This window comes from Scyliorhinus torazame, chromosome 17 (genome assembly GCF_047496885.1).
Source record: "Scyliorhinus torazame isolate Kashiwa2021f chromosome 17, sScyTor2.1, whole genome shotgun sequence".
Classification (NCBI taxonomy): Eukaryota; Metazoa; Chordata; class Chondrichthyes; order Carcharhiniformes; family Scyliorhinidae; genus Scyliorhinus; species Scyliorhinus torazame.
Window position 1 is genome coordinate 107,816,466 of NC_092723.1, and position 14,265 is coordinate 107,830,730.

At 48.5% G+C, this 14,265-nt stretch overlaps 1 protein-coding gene across 1 annotated transcript in view; it reads right to left on the reverse strand.

Moving 5' to 3' along the window:
* LOC140394048 (kinesin-like protein KIF19) overlaps positions 1-14,265 on the reverse strand; it is a 467,556-nt gene that overhangs the window by 425,084 nt on the left and 28,207 nt on the right. Inside the window, exon 2 of the mRNA XM_072480844.1 lies at positions 52-132. Coding sequence (XP_072336945.1) covers positions 52-132 — 81 coding nt within the window. The remainder of the gene's footprint in view (positions 1-51; positions 133-14,265) is intronic.

The window sequence follows — 14,265 nt, forward strand, 5'->3', positions numbered from 1 at the left end:
TTATCAAACAGGGTGAGATTCCATTCTCTCAGTAACAGGAAAGCAAATTACCTGGTCATCCACTTTGTGCGCAATGATGGAGGCTCCTTCATCAAGTTCCAACTCATTGATGGGGCGGATTCGCAGAGCCACCTGCAAATATGCAAGTAGATTGTACTGTTCACAAATTCATATTGTAGTGAGAACTCTATATAGTGTCCAACTGTAATTCTATATAGTTGCAGGCGAGGTGCTTGCCAGGTTCTCGAGATTAGCTCCAGTAACAAATACACAAAACTGGTTTTACTGGTAACACGTATGTACTGTAATTTTCCAAGTTCTTTGGAGTGGGCTGGGAGGTGGGAAGTCTGGAAAAATGGCACAAGGGTGGTGTGCCCAATTCCTTCCTGTTGCCATGCCATTTTGCCAATGGTGGGAAAGCTGCCCAAAGCACAATTATGCCACTGAAGTGGCCAATTAAGGACCACTTCCAGATTGTGCGGTCATTTTATGCATATTGGGAGGGCCAGTGATACGAGAGGGAGGTCTCTTTTCAGGTCACTCTTTGGCCCACTCAGGAGCCCCCCGGTCGTACTGGTGGCTCTCATGGCAACAGTGCCCCTGTCCCCCCAATTTCTGCTCCCAAACCACCAACCCAAAGTGCCAGAACCTTACTGAGTGGTACCACCATGCCCAGACTATGGCTCATCTGCCTTCAGGCTACACTTTATGCACTCTCATCCGCCCAGTGACGCCCACCGCTACGTGGTGGCACAGCCGAGGCTATTCAGCTGAAGATTGTCTGGCAGCACTTGGGGAAGGCTGTTCTCCTCAATCGACAGCAGTCAATCTGGCTGCTCCCCCCCCCGGCCCGGTCCCAGCAGTGGGACTCTGCCACTCATGGTTTTCATACTGTATACTGTGATAAATACAATTATCTAAAAATTAAACAGCTTGGTGTTTTGTGGGATTGTATAATGACACATCTCAAATCTCCTGGATATTGCAATTATAAATCTTACTGAACAATTATGAAATCAAACCAAATATTAAATAAGAGCAAAAAAGTTAGCAAGCACCAACACATAACAGATTCCTTCTGGTTGCTGATTATATTCATTTATCAGCACACTGCTCCTTTTATATCTAATTACCAAAGTGTGAACACATTTACTTTCACAACATTAAAGCTAAAACAGTAATAAGAAGGTTGCCATGATTGGCTTTTGCTCAATTTGAGGATGCCGTACTCGGGGTTGCGAGTTTCAGTTGTGGGTCTTCATGTGACTGAACAGGTTGATTCTCAACCCGCAATTCTTTCAGAACATTTTTGATCCAGAGCGCAGGAATTCTTTCCCTCCTCTGCTGCCACTTTGCCTCATCATTTAGATATCGGGACTCAAAACGTGATCCAAGTTACATAGAACATAGAACGTACAGTGCGGAAGGAGACCATTTGGCCCATCGAGCCTGCACCGACCCACTTAAGCTCTCACTTCCACCCTATCCCCGTAACTCAATAACCCTCGTATCCTTTTTGGACACTAAGGGCAATTTAGCATGGCCAATCCACCTAACCTGCACGTGTTTGGACTGTGGGAGGAAACCGGAGCACCGGAGGAAACCCACGCAGACACGGGGAGAACGTGCAAAGTCCGCACAGACAGTGACCCAGCGGGGAATCAAACCTGGAACCCTGGCGCCGTGAAGCCACATTGCTATCCACTTGTGCTACCGTGCTGCCCACATAAATTTAGAGTACCCAATTAATTGTTTTTTTTAAGGAGCAATTTAGCACGGTCAATCCACCTACCCAGCACATCTTTGGGTTGTGGGGGCGAAACCCACGCAAACACGGGGAGAATGTGCAAACTCCACACGGACAATGACTCAGAGTCGGGATCGAACCTGGGACCTCGGCGCCGTGAGGCAGCAGTGCTACTCACTGCGCCACCGTGCTGCCCAAGTTGATGGACAAGATGTTGCCATTCTGAACGATTGATAGCTAGCTCCTCCCAATCATTTAAGCAATGCTGCTGTGCTTCAGTGTGTTTTTGAAGCGTTTGCTTTCTCCTCTCCAGAATGTTGGCTATCGTTGAACGTTGAGGAAACAAGGCCTGGTGGGGGTGGGATAGTTCTTGCTACATTATTCAGTCCATCCAAGTTAAATGTTTGCTGAAGTTTTGCCTGAATACTCATGGAGTTGGTTTCAAGAAGGACATCAGAATTTGTTGAGCAGTCCACCCCATTAAATCCGGAGAATATGGTAAAGACATAGAAAATAGGAGCTGGAAGAAGCCATTTGGTCCCTTGAACATGTTAGGCCATTTGTTATGATTATGGCTGATCATCCAACTCAATAGTCTGATCCCGCCTCCCCCCCACCCCTCCCATTGGGAGTCCATGTACATCACATCTACAGCATTTCCCTTATCAACCCTCTCTATTACCCCTTCAAAAAACTCCAGCAATGTTAGCTAAACACAATTTTCCCTCAAGAAATCCATGCTGGTTTTCCTTAATTGTCTTGCATTGGTTCATTAGAATATAGATTCATGTATCAAATTATTGTTTCTAGAAGTTTCCCCACCACTGATGTTATGCTGACTGGCCTATGGTTTCTGGGTTTATCATTACACCCTTTTTTTTAACAAGGTGTAATGCAATTTTCCAGTCCTCTGACATCATCTCTGAGTGTAAGGAAAATGGAAGAATTATGGTCAGTCCCCCCGCAATTTACAATCTCACTTCCCAAGGTATCCCTACATGCTTGGACTTCCGCCGATGTGCCAAGATCTTTGCCAAACACTATCATCCGGTCAGATCACAATGGTTTCAAGTTTTCCTTTCACTCTGCCAATTCTGTGGCCATGTTGCTATTGTCCCTTTTATTCTGTGAGCTATAACTTTGTTGGTTGTCAAATACTCACTGATGTAGTTTGTAGAAGACTGGGTTGGTGCAGCTGATCCAGTGTTGAATCTCCTTGTCAATGATGGTCCCAATGTTGGGAAAGGTGCCAAGGAATGGGAAGTGTTCAACATATTCCAGAGTTTCCCCTTCAACATATCTGGGAAATGGAATATTTGGCTGACCAGGTGCAGGTTGATACTTGAGATGAGTGTGAAAAAGAGATTGGCAACTAGCAAAACAGGGAATCCCAAAGTCTTCTCTCGGCGTATAAATAGTAAAATAGTGGAAAAAGGAGTAGGGTTAATGGGCGGAAGGGCCTCTTCTGTACTGTATGATTCTATGATTCTAGGGCTGATTAGGAACCAATAAGGGGATTCACACATGGAGACAGGGGGGCGGAGCTGAGGTATTAAGTGACTATTATGCATCTGTCTTTCCAGAGGCCATGGTGAAAGATCAGGTAATTCAGACACTAGATGAATTTACAATTGAAAAGGAGACGACATTGGATAAGCCAGTTTTCCAAATGGGGATTGTGTAATGACCTCCAATTGGCATTATTGGTTGGCCAATTGGAGTATGAGCTCCCTCAATGATAGCTCATTTAGGGGGCCCATATAAGCACCTGTGTAGGCTTTGTAGGCAGTCTTAAGTTGACTGGAATGCTAGCAGCACTGTTTGGAGCTGCTGGTGTACATAAAGTTATTGCAAATAAATACTGGTGTGGTGATGGAACCCCTGCCTCCTGTGGATTATTACAGTGGTGATGAGGTAAACAAAGAATCTTGTGGAGACCAGCTGCTGCACTTGGAGGGTAAGCCTTGCTCTTTCAAAAATGCCTCTTTTTGGGAAGTTAGATGCATTTGACCTGACTATTAAGGACTGGTCCCAGTATGTGGAGAGAATGTGTTACTTTTTCCAGGCCAATGAGATAACGGAGGATGGAAGGAAATGGGTTACACTGCTGTTGGCGTGCAGACCCTCTGCCTTCGCCATTATATGTAGTCTAACTTATCCCGATACGCCGGGCACGATACCTTTCCAAGAATTAATGAAATTGGTGGAAGAGCACTATGACCCAAAACCACCCCTCACTTTGTGTAGGTACAGATTCTACACAATGAAGCGGGAAGACAGAGAGTCAGTCACCAATTTCTTGACATGCCTGAGAAGGCTGAGGGAAAAATGTGAGTTCGGCCTGATGCTAAATGAAATGCTTCGGGACTGGTTAGTGTGTGGCATAAATGACCTCCAAATACAGAAGTGCCTGTTGGTGGAAACTGCTAGACTGCAGGTGGGTGTTACAGCTCGCAATGGCCCTGGAAAAGGCAGCAAGTGGGGTGCAGGAACTACAGGGCACACCAATGGAGGTAGATACCTGGGAGAAGGACTACCACAATGGGTCCAGCTACCAGATAGCTGCCCTCCGGAAAAGCCTGAGGAACCGAGGGCCAAAGGAAAACCCCAGAACTGCCCCCAAGTCTGCTAGGACTAACTGGAGACAGAGGGAACTACTGGCTGAGGCTCCCCCAACCGAGAAGGACTGTTTCTGGCACCAGACAGAGTGGGGTAACAGCAACAGAAGCCCTAGAAGGAGGTGGCAAAAGAGTAATAGCAGGTGGGGACACAGGGAAGTACACAACCTAGATGCCCCATCCTCTGAAGGGGAACCGTTGTATAATATTACGACGAAGAAAGCAGAACCTATTAAGATTACCCCATGGGTGAACAGTCGGCCGACAATAATGGAAATAGACATGGGTGTGGCCATATCAGTAATGGGAGTGGCAGCATTTTTAAAAAAAAAAATCAAAGATGGACTCCAGCCACTAACCCTAACAAAAAAAATCGACAACTTAAAACCTACATGGGGGAACCCCTGGAAGTTCTAGGCACGACTCGTGTACCCGTGGAATATGACAAACAATTGCTCAGATTACCATTGACTATAGTAGAGGGCTCTGGACTGAACTTAATAGGATGGAACTGGCTGAAAGACCTAAACTTAGATTGGATGAAAATTTTCCAGAGTGGAAGCGGGCAGTTGAGTGGAGTACTCCAAAAATACCCAGAGGTCTTCCAAGAAGGTTTGGGGGAAATTATAGGCACCAAAGCAACTTTGCATGTGGACCCAGAAGCCCTTCTGAAGTTTTGTAAGGCCAGGCCGGTACCTTTTGCATTAAGGAAGAAAGTAGATGTCGAAATAGAAAGGTTAGGGCGCGACGGCATTCAGACCAGTACAGTTCTCGGAATGGGCAGTGCCGGTGGTACCAATTTTGAAGCCAGATGGCTCGATACGCCTCTGTGGAGATTTCAAACAGACGGTAAACAAATACGCTCTGCTGGACAAATACCCGATCCTGAAAATAGATGACCCATATGCCAAATTGGCAGGTGGGCTTTTAATCACGAAACTGGACATGAGCCACGCCTACCTGCAGTTAAAACCGGACAAGGACTCCCAGAAGTTCGCTACGATCAACACCCCGAAGGGACTTTTTCGTTATACTAGGCTACCCTTCGGAGTGTCATCAGCCTGCGCTATATTCCAGTGTGCGATGGAAAATATTCTGCAGGGACTACCGCAGGTGGCGATTTATTTGGACGACGTCTTAATCACTGGTAGGACAAACGGGGAACACTTCAGAAACCTGGAGGAAGTGCTCGGGCGTTTCGCCAAGGCAAGCGTACGGCTGAAAAGAGAGAATTTTTTTTTTCTGGCCCCACAAGTGACGTACCTGGGATATAAAGTAGACGAGTCTGGCTTGCACCCATTGGAAGACCAAGTAAGGGCAATAAAAGAAGCCCCAGCTCCCACCACGGTCCAGGAGCTACGATCATTTCTAGGATTGGTAACATATTATGGCAAATTTATTGAGAATAGGGCGTCCATCCTAGAACCCCTCTAGCTACTAAAAAAGGGAGGAGTGGAAATGGTCCGCCTGCCAAAACTGAGCATTTAGGGACATTAAGGAACAGCTGTCATCCAAAAATGTCCTAGAGCATTATGATCCAAGGAAGGAGTTGGTGGTCACGTGTGACGCATCACCTTAAGGGGTAGGAGCCGTCTTATCCCATAGAGGAAGGAATGGGGAAGAACGGCCAATAGCCTATGCTTCGAGGACCTTGGCGATGGCTGAGCAGGTTTGCCCAAATCGAGAAGGAAGGACTGGCGGTGATATTTGCAGTAAAAAAAAAAAATTCACCAGTATCTGTACGGGTGGAAATTCACCATAGTGATGGATAATAAGCCGTTAGGGTTATTAAAAGAAGACCAGTCAATACCCCGATTGCATCAGCTAGAATCCAACGCTGGCCGTTGGGTTGTGGACGCAAAAAGACCCAGTTTTAGCCTAGACTAAGCATTTACTGCTAACAGTGGAACTCTGGAGAGACCAGTGGAGCCCCAGATGCACCCATACTGGAGCAGAAGGGACCAAATAACCGCAGAAGATGGTATCCTATTATGGGGAGCCCGGGTAATAGTCCCAGCTCAGGGCTGTCGGGTAATCTTAACCGAGTTACATCACGGACACCCAGGGGTGTCTAAAATGAAGATGCTAGCTCAAAGCTACATTTGGTGGCCAGGATTGGACACAGACATAGCAGCCTTGGTAAGTTGGTGCCAACAGGGGCAAAGAGTGCCACCAGCTGCGCCATTGCACCTGTGGGAATGGCCAGACCGACCATGGACCTGCCTGCATATTGACCATGCCGGCCCTTTCATGGGCTCAATGTTTTTGATAGTGGATGGACGTCCACCGGGTAAACGTGGCAAGCACAGCATCGACAATTGACAAGCTCAGGGCCTCGTTTGCAACACATGGACTTCTGGAGGTATTGGTGTCGGACAACTGAACGGCATTCACCAGTGGGGAATTTGGAAAATTCCTAAAGGGAAACTGAGTCCGCCACATCAACATGGCCCCTTACCATCCAATGTCCTGGCAGAGAGCAGTCCAGACACTAAAAACGGGACTCCAGAAGCAGCCGGCAGCGTCAATGGACACACAGCTCTCCCGCTGGCTGTTTGATTACAGGACCACACCGCATTCCACAACGGGCCTACCGCCAGCTGCACTCAATGGGAAGGCGGCTGCGAACCAGGTTGAGTCTCCTTTTCCCAAATTTAACGGGGAAAGTGGAGAAACAACAGTAGGTCCCATGCAGGGGGCATGATAGTCGGCAGCAGAGACATTTCCAGGTGGGGGCACCGGTTTGGGTCAAGAGTTATGGGACTGGACCCAATGTGGGTCAGGCACTGTAGAGTCCCAAACAGGACCCATATCATATAAAGTTTCGATAGGAGGTAAGGTGCTGAAGAAACACTTAGACCAAATAAGGGCAGCGGAACCACACCTGGAGGCAGTCTAAGCAGGACCGCCTCAAGGTGGGATAGCTCAGACGGGAAAGATCCCCAGACCTGAGCAATTTCTCCAAACCACGTCGTCTGAGTCGGAGATGGACACGTTCGACGAGGCCGCCGCGACACCTCTCCCCGAGGAGCAGGAAGTACAACTTCCAAGGAAAAGACTGGCACCTAATAAGGTACACCCCACCCATGTCTGAGAACGATCCAGCGGACGACAGGTGACAGACCCGAGCAGGAAGAAGCTCCGAGGAATGCCAGCTGGCAGGAATTCCTCTGACCTTGGGTGGGGTGGGGTGGGGGGGGGGGGGGGGGTGTGTAATGACCTCCAATTGGCATTATTGTTTGGCCAACTGGAGTATGAGCTCCCTCCATGATAGCTTATTGAGGGGGCCCATATAAGCACCTGTGTAGGCTTTGTGAGGCAGTCTTAAGTTGACTGGAATGCTAGCAGCACTGTTCGGAGCCGCTGTTGTACATAAAGTTATCGCAAATAAATACTGGTGTGGTGACGGAACCCCTGCCTCCTGTGGATTATTACAGATTGTGACCCTGGAGTGGGTTGCAGAATGTTGAAAATGGGTCGCCAAAAATGATCCCCAGCACGTCACTGTTTAGAGTCCGGTTCTTCCCCCCCCCCCCCCCCACCCCACCCTACACACACACTTGAATATCTAAGGTTGCAATGCATGCTTCCCCAGGCCATGATAAAATACTGCATTGACCAAATCTTTCCTGAGTGCTTTTGCCACTGGCATTATTGCTCCAATTGAAGACATTCTGCCCAACATTCTGCCTTCCTCATACTCTGTTGTGAAAGCAAAAAGCAGCTAATTGATGAAGGGCAGTAGGCTCCGATTGTCTCTGTTCTCTTGCTTGTCCCCACCCCATTAAAACACACGGGGACTAAATCTTTGGAACTTAAACTCACCTCGGAAGACTCCGCATTTTGTTGACTATTTTCTCTCTCGCTCTTCAAAATTGAGTAGACAAACCAAATGGAAACCTGGTTCACTGATTCGTAAATGAACTTGGGCTAGCTTGTTGCTCCTCTTCGTATGAGGAAAGATTGGGTCGACTGTGCCTGCATTTGCTTATTTAGAAGAATGAGAGCGGATCTAATTGAAACATAAAATTCTGACAGGGCTGGACAGACTGGTGGCAGGGATGTTGTTTCCTTTGGCTGAAGGGTCTAGAACAAGTCGTCACAGTCTCCGGATATGGGGTAGGCATTTTAGGTTTGAGGAGAAATCGCTTCACTCAGAGGGTGGTGAACCTGTGGAATTCTCGGTCACGGAAGGCTGTGAAGGCCAAGTTACTGAATATATTTATGAAGGAAATGGATAGTCTTAAAGTGTCAAGGGATATAGGGAGAGCACAGGAGCAGTGTTGAGATAATAATCCATGATGATAATGAATGGTTGAGCAGGCTCATTTTCGCTCACAGAATTATAGAATTTACCGTGCAGAAGGAGGCCTTTCAGCCCATCGAGTCTGCACCAGCTCTTGAAAAGAGCACCGTACTTAATCCCACGCCTCCACCCTATCCCCATAACCCAGTAACACTACCTAACCTTTTGGATGCTAAGGGGTAATTTAGCATAGCCAATCCACGTAACGTGCTGCAGGAGGAAATGGGTGGACCCGGAGGAAATCCACATACTCTGGGAGAAACTGCAAACTCCAAACTCCACCCAATGCTGGAATTGAATCCGGGTCCCTGGAGCTGTGAGGCAGCAGTGCTAACCACTGTGCCACTCCTATTTGTGATGGGGTTAAATGGCTTACTCCTGTTCCTAGTTTCTATGTAAACAGCAGGCAGAGAAGAGGTACTTCAATACTGAGTGGATCCCTATCTGCTTCCCTAAACCATTCCATTATCCAGTGGAAAGTGTGCAAACCATTTTAATGCACAAATCCACAACCGTCATTATAAATACAATGGCAGTGAATCTTCACCACGGATATGCCAACATGGGCCTTGTGAACATTTTCCCACACTGAGTCCATGACCTTGCCCTGCCGCTCTGCAGGAAACTGCAAAGCACAGAAAACCAGGCTAAAAGGAAATTTTAAAGGGACAGCCATCTCTTGGATGTCTGCTGACAGATTGAGACTAACAAAGAGGCAGGGGGTGCACTTCTGACCAGTTTCCATGGTCATCGTGCAGGATATGAGGGGAGCCAAGAGAACAGGGGGAAAAATAGATTGGATTGGAAAGAGGAACTCATGCCCTCAATAAAATAAGTATGTGTAGAATCCCAGCTAACATTAGTATTGACATGCACCAAGGCATTAGAATGAAAGACTGCTACTATACTCTTCTGTCATAGAATATTTTGGGAGGGGGCTGTTTTAGACATGAGGCCCACAGCACTGCAATGCTGACTGACCTGGATGTGTACTTCAACTGAGGTGATTTAGTATCCTAAAATATGTGATTTGAAAGCTACAGAAATTGATTTAATACTACATTGATATTGTAGCCCTCAGCACACAAGTACACCAAGAGTTTAAACCTAGCAAACAATCCCAATTTTACAACCGCTTGGGGCAGCACGGTAGCATTGTGGACAGCACAATTGCTTCACAGCTCCAGGGTCCCAGATTCTATTCCGGCTTGGGTCACTGTCTGTGCGGAGTCTGCACATCCTCCCCGTGTGTGCGTGGGTTTCCTCCGGGTGTTCCGGTTTCCTCCCACAGTCCAAAGATGTGCAGGTTAGGTGGATTGGCCATGATAAATTGCCCTTAGTGTCCAAAATTGCCCTTAGTATTGAATTGGATTGGATTTGTTTATTGTCACGTGTACCGAGGTACAGTGAAAAGTATTTTTCTGCGAGCAGCTCAACAGATCATTAAGTACATGAGAAGAAAAGGGAATAAAAGAAAATACATAATATACAATGTAACTACAGAAGCACTGGCATCGGATGATGCATACAGGGTGTAGTGTTAATGAGGTCAGTCCATAAGAGGGTCATTTAGGAGTCTGGTGACAGTGGGGAAGAAGCTGTTTTTGAGTCTGTTCGTGCGTGATCTCAGACTTCTGTATCTCCTGCCCGATGGAAGAAGTTGAAGAGTGAGTAAGCCGGATGGGAGGGAGGGATCTTTGATTATGCTGCCCACTTTCTCCAGGCAGTGGGAGGTGTAGATGGAGTCAATGGATGGGAGGCAGATTTGTGTGATGGACTGAACTGTGTTCACGGCTCTGTAGTTTCTTGTGGTCCTGGGCCGAGCAGTTGCCATACCAGGCTGTGATGCAGCCAGATAGGATGCATCTGTAAAAGTTGGTTAATGTGGACATGTCAAATTTCCTTAGTTTCCTGAGGAGGTATTGGCGCTGTTGTGCTTTCTTGGTGGTAGCATCGACATGGGTGGACCAGGACAGATTTTTTGGAGATGTGCACCCCTAGGAATTTGAAACTGCTAACCATCTCCACCTCAGCCCTGTTGATGCTGACAGGGGTGTGTACAGTACTTTGCTTCCTGAAGTCAATTACCAGCTCTTTAGTTTTGCTGGCATTGAGGGAGAGATTGTTGTCGCTGCACCACTCCACTAGGTTCTCTATCTCCCTCCTGTATTCGGACTCGTTGTTGTTCGAGATCTGGCCCACTATGGTCGTATCGTCAGCAAACTTGTAGATGGAATTGGAACCAAGTTTTGCCACGCAGTCGTGTGTGTGTACTGGGAGTAGAGTAGGGGGCTAAGTACGCAGCCTTGCGGGGTGCCGGTGTTGAGGACTATTGTGGAGGTGGTGTTGTTCATTCTTACTGATTGTGGTCTGTTGGCCAGAAAATAGAGGATCCAGTTGCAGAGTGGGGAGCCAAGTCCTAGGTTTTGGAGCTTTGATATGAGTTTGGCTGGGATTATGGTGTTGAAGGAGGAGCTGTAGTCAATAAATAGTAGTCTAATGTAGGAGTCCTTGTTTTCGAGATGCTCTAGGGATGAGTGTAGGGCCAAGGAAATGGTCTGATGTGGACCGGTTGCAGCGGTATGCGAAATGCAGTGGATCAAGGCGTTCTGGGAGTATGGGGGTGATGCGCTTCATGATCAACCTCTCGAAGCATTTCGTTACGACTGAAGTCTGGGCCACTGGTCGGTAGTCATTGAGGCACGTTGCCTGGTTCTTCTTTGGTACTGGTGTGATGGTGGTCTTCTTGAAGCAGGTGGGGACCTTGGAGTGGAGTAGGGACAGGTTAAAGATGTCCGTGAATACCTCTGCCAGCTGGTCCACGCAGGCTCTGAGTGCACGACCAGGGATCCTGTCTGGGCCTGTCGCCTTCCGAGGGTTCACTTTCAGGAAGGCCAATCTGACTTCGGAAGCTGTGATGGTGGGTATGGGTGAATTATGGGCTGCTGGGGCACTCGCCAGCGGATTGTTGCTTACCTGCTCGAACCGAGCATAGAATGCATTGAGTTCATCGGGGAGGGGGTGCGCTGCTGCCAGAGATACTGTTCGGCTTCACTTTGTAGCCCGTTATGTTGTTTAGTCCTTGCCACAACCGCCGAGAGTCTGTCTGTCTCTAGCTTGGTTTGATATTCTCTCTTGGCATTCCGGATGGGTGGGGTTACTGGGTTATGGGGATCGGGTGGAGGTGTTGACCTTGGGTAGGGTGCTATTTCCAAGAGCCGGTGCAGATTCGATGGGCCGAGTGGCCTCCTGCACTGTAAATGCTATGATTAATGAAGCAATATGTTGCAAGAGCGTAATTTGACAAAAATTGACACTGAACCAATAAGGGAGACAAGTGGACAGCGAATCATTGGTCAAAGTGGGAGGATTTAAGCAGCTTTTTTGAGGAGCGAGGTGGAGAGGCAAAGAGGGCTCTAGACAAATGAAGGCACACTTTCTAATGACTGGTGAAGGAAGTGTGGGAGGAACACCAAATTCCTAGAGGGTTGGAGGAAGTTCCAGGGATAGGGAGAGGTGAGGCCATAGATGGATTGAAACAGGAGGATGAGTACAAGTTGGTGAATCAGAAGTTTGATGAATGTAAGAAATTGTCATATTCTCTTATGCAGTAACGTTATTGTCCCGACACCCTGAGCTAGTGTGCAGTCAATTCCAGCTCGCGTCACCTGGACTTGCAACACAAGTAATATTAGGTGTTTTCTAAAACATCTCCGCACCTTGGGTGAGCCCAATAAACTGCAGTCAACAAGTTTGTAATATTTAAACACCAGTAACCTTTTATGTACAGCATTATAATAAAACTGACAAATGTAACCATCTAATGAGGGGCGGGATTCTCCTCAATTGGCACGATGTCTGCCGACCGGCACCAAAAACGGCGCCAATCAGTCTGGCATCACGCCGCCCCAAAGGTGCGGAATTCTCCGCATCTTGAGGGGCCAAGCCCTCCCCTTGAGGGGCTAGGCCCGCGCCAGACTGATTTCCGCCCCGCCAGCTGGCGGGAAAGGCCTTTGGTGCACCGCCAGCTGGCGGGAAAGGCCTTTGGTGCACCGCCAGCTGGCTCGGAAATGACTTTGCCGTGCGGCGCATGCACGGGAGCATCAGCGGCCGCTCACTGCATCCCCGTGCATGCGCAGTGGAGAGGGATCTCTTCCGCTCCGCCGTAGTGGAGACCATGGAGAAGGCAGAAGGAAAAGAGTGCCCCCACGGCACAGTCCCACCCGCGGATCGGTGGGCCCTGATCGTGGGCCAGGCCATCGTGGCGCCCCCCCCCCCCCCCCCCCCCCCCCGAAGCCCACGCCGCCTTGTCCCGCCGGTAAGAGGCGGTTTGATTCTCGCCGGCGGGACAGGCATTCCAGCAGCGGGGCTTCGGCCCATCGCGGCCGGGGGTGCCAACCGGCGCGGCGCGATTCCCACCCCCACCGAATATCCGGTGCCGGAGAATTCGGCAACCGGCGGGGGCGGGATTCACACCAGCCCCCGGCGATTCTCCGACCCGGCGGAGGGTCGGAGAATCACGCCCCTGATTCCCAACTACCAATCCCCCCCCCCCTGCCATCTCTCTACACAAGTAAAATAAATATTAAAGTAAAAGCACAAAGGACTTTGATGCACGAGGACGACTTATGATAATGGGCACGAGTCTCCCCCAAAAATGACTAAGTGTCATTATGGGCAGGTTTGGTGGGGTGTTTCCCGCTGGCTTTTTGGCTGAGAATAAAGACTTGTATTCACCCACACTTAATCATTTTTGTTCCGCCTAGGGGAGTTTCTCCTAGGTCTATCCCATAGTTAGAATTGTTTTCTGCAGTGGGGAACTAAACTCGCCGGCAAGACCAGCTCCTCAAGAGATCGGGGCGCCATTTTGAAAGGGTGCCCTGAGGGTCCCTCCCACGTGGACAATGCAAACTCCAACAGACATGGGCACATCCCGTAATGGTCACTGAGGGCCCCCCCCCCCCCCATAACTCCCCAAACTTCAAGACGCCCCCCTTTCATAGGCATTCTTCTCCCCCCGCCCCCCCCTCCTCTCTTGGGATGTGCCAGCTTGACACAGGCACTGCCAGTCTGGTACACAGGTGGTGCCAGCCTTCCTAGTTGGCACTGCCAGGGTGGCCAAGCACAAGGACACCTGGCGACTCCAATGGCCTCTATTTCCCCCGGCATGGCCACCACGCCTGGTCTCCACTTGTAGCTTTCTCAGTGAGACTGATTTTGCGATCCATGGTAAGCCTCCTTCCTTCTCCATCAGCCCACTATCCAGGTGTGTTTCCAAGAATTTCCTTCTTCCCCCTTCAAACACCACAGGAGTCTGCGATCAAAAGTCTCGCACACTGATCTGGGCAGAGATTTGTATTACAAGTTACCTAGATCTCCAAATAACAACAAAAAAATAGAAAATATATTTTCACTTACAATTTTTTATAATTTTTTACATTTAATAATACAGAAGTGCCAACAATGAACATGATGTTTTAAAAGGTAACTGGAGAATTTATTGTGAACGTGGCTTGAGAGGTCGTGTGAGGTGGCCATTTTGTAAAAACGGGTCACCGGAAAAAAAGTTTGAAAAACACTGGTTTAGATAATCA